The sequence below is a fragment of the Sinocyclocheilus grahami genome, unplaced genomic scaffold, assembly GCF_001515645.1.
Source record: "Sinocyclocheilus grahami isolate Dianchi unplaced genomic scaffold, SAMN03320097.WGS_v1.1 scaffold16135.1, whole genome shotgun sequence".
Lineage (NCBI taxonomy): Eukaryota > Metazoa > Chordata > Actinopteri > Cypriniformes > Cyprinidae > Sinocyclocheilus > Sinocyclocheilus grahami.
This window is the reverse complement of record NW_015516006.1, coordinates 1-2589: the sequence shown is the minus strand read 5'-3', so window position 1 is coordinate 2589 and position 2589 is coordinate 1. Positions and strand designations below refer to the sequence as shown.

General features: G+C 34.5%; 1 protein-coding gene across 1 annotated transcript; it reads right to left on the bottom strand.

The window, feature by feature from the left end:
* Positions 1 to 54: 54 nt before the first annotated feature.
* LOC107579275 (integrin alpha-6-like) lies at positions 55 to 2502 on the bottom strand. Its single transcript, XM_016265120.1, has 7 exons — positions 2358 to 2502; positions 2148 to 2263; positions 1664 to 1820; positions 1000 to 1083; positions 833 to 912; positions 581 to 655; positions 55 to 190 (listed from the first exon to the last, which is right to left on the bottom strand). Coding segments are annotated over exons 2-7 (534 nt in total). The 5' UTR covers positions 2150 to 2263; positions 2358 to 2502.
* Positions 2503 to 2589: the final 87 nt, after the last annotated feature.

Sequence of the window (2589 nt, the reverse complement as noted above, 5' to 3'; positions counted from 1 at the left end):
TAAACCAGATTGAATTATGGCTAATGATAATGAATAATAAAGCATAGAAATGTATTATTGTAGCTTTAAGGAGACTGAAACACCAACCCTGAACTCATATTGAACCAAAGAGCCGATATCATTTTCTGATTTCATTGCTTTCAAATCTTTTACTTCTCCTCCAAATAATAATTGGGAAGGTTTAGCAAGACTACAAAGACAAAAAACAAGCATTCTGTTATTCAGAGAACAGCAGTATTTTCATTCAGTCACAAGCATTGCAGAATCCACATTAATGCTTGAACACTACCGTTCAGTAAGATTTAAAAAATGTTTTTGAAAGATCTCTCATGACCTCACCTAGGCTACATTCATTGGACCAAAAAAGAAAAGATTAAAAAATATATATATTTTAAACATATTATTATCAATATTGAAAACAATATTCATCCTTGACGAACAGAAAGTTAAAAAGAACAGCATTTATTTGAAATAAACAAATGTCATTACTGTTACTTTTGACAATTTAATGTGTCCTTGGTAAATAAAAGTATTAATTTCCTTCAAAAAACATTTTTGGTTAACAATTAACAAGACTTACCCAGCGATTTTTAGATGCAGTTCAAAGATAATTTTTGCTTCTGCAACGACTTCTGGAATATTTTGAATGCTGATCCTATTGCCAAAAAACAAACAAACATTTATTACAAAAATAGTAAAAGATTTAAACTTCCAAACCCATTAGCTTTTAAAGTTCTTCATACTATAAACCTTTATACTACTTCTATTAAGTATTATGTCGATTAATTGTTAAACTAGCGGTAAGATATCATCACAGCTAGAGTCTTCTTACGTTTTTAGCAACATAGTCACATTAGCGCTTGTTACTCTCAAGGAAAGCCTTTCTGTGTTAAGTATCAGGAAGAATGAAACCTGAAAATGTTGAAAAGAAAAAAACATGAATTAGGAGGCTGACAATGTGCTTGATGGTCTGAGTAAAATTGTTATTACTTTTCATACCTTTGAGTCTCTTTTAAAAGGATTTCCAAGTTGGCAGTCAGCCTGTGTTTTATTTTCATTTGGGTTACACTGCACCTGAGCTTCCTGCACCATGATAAAAGACAAAAGGTATTTGAAAACACCACCTACGTATATGTAAAATCTGAACGAATGTACACTAAAACACTTAATTTAAGAGTTCTTTCAATGAAATAACATGTTTTGTTAGCTTCAATTTGCTCAGTCATTGTTTAGTGAATAAAATAGACAAAATGATAAATATACTGTATTGTTGGACAATATTTTAAGACAGTAATACTGGTCTACAAGTCTGCAAGGTGTGTGGGCAAGGTTTACAATGTGTACGAACCAAAACTATTAATTAACTTTTATTTAGCATGCTAACATGCACCACTAGTTATCTGAAACTTCTAGTTCATACAGTTTAATTGAGGACAGTAGGGAATACTTTAGACACAACTTGAGACTCCTCTTAAAATCCGACATTCTATTTTTTGAGCGTACAAGTCTAGGCCTGAATATGACAGTCCTTCCAAACAGATGCAACAGAGTGTTATACAAATGTGACTGCATTATGGTAAAAAACAAAACATAGTCAGGCTTTTTGATACAAACTTGTCGAGAATTACACAGAAATGTGTTTTCAGTAAAATGGGGCACTCACACTACTCTTCTTCGGCTCGACTGATGATAGCTGGAGAAATTCTGGAAACGCCACAGAAAGTTGGCTCTGGTGTGCATCATCTCCACCTATGTTGGTTACAGTGACCTCCAGGGCAAGATTCTTATCACCAGGAGAAATGACAGGAATATCATTTTCCCTTCAACACACAAAGATACAGCCAAATTCAGGAATGCCAAGGAAGGTTTTTTTCTTTTAAAGTCTATATTACAAAATGTGCCAAATATGTAGCTAATAAGCAAAGTGTATTGCGTAATTCCCACATAATGTGATTATTACTTGATTATTGCCCCTGAGATATTAAAACTAATAGGTCCACATTTGTCAGTACATGTTTTGCAGTTACAGCAACAAAACACTAGCTTTATACAAACTTCATTCCAAGTATCAATCATGTGCAATTTTTGAGCAATTGAAAAAACACCAGTCCTAAATCATGCACAAGCCACATAGACAATGGTTTTACATGGCTAGAGGGTCACATTTGTCTTGTTGTTGGTCTTTGGTGCAGAACCTATACTCGAGCTGCAGGTTACTCTGACAGATGTTGTCACTTCCACAGCCGGCATTTCTAAAGGTGACCTGGGAGACAAAATATCACGTGACAAAGAAATCCAAGTTTGAGACCGGTAAATATTAAAGCAATACAAGTGTTATGGTAGATTTTGCAATTTACCTCTGCTTTGGTTGCATTTTCTTGCAGAGCGTTCAGAACTGGCTCTAAGCCAGGGAGGTTTCTGACTGTCTGTTTTGGATTGTTAGATGGCAAAGAAACAGACAGGCTGATGAAAATGCTGGTTAGCTTATCCTGGATATCTCCCTAAGACACAATAAAATGGTTTTCATCATGAATTCTCACTTGCAATTCTTAAAACCAGCAAATCAGAGTGCGAGTTGATAGTACCAGC

Excerpts from the sequence above, each read along its gene's own strand:
- LOC107579275 (XM_016265120.1), bottom strand. Across the intron at positions 1,084-1,663 it reads TCGAGCCGAAGAAGAGTAGT|GAAGCTCAGGTGCAGTGTAA; the intron begins GTGAGTGCCCCA and ends ATCATGGTGCAG. Across the intron at positions 913-999 it reads CTTTTAAAAGAGACTCAAAG|GTTTCATTCTTCCTGATACT; the intron begins GTATGAAAAGTA and ends CAACATTTTCAG.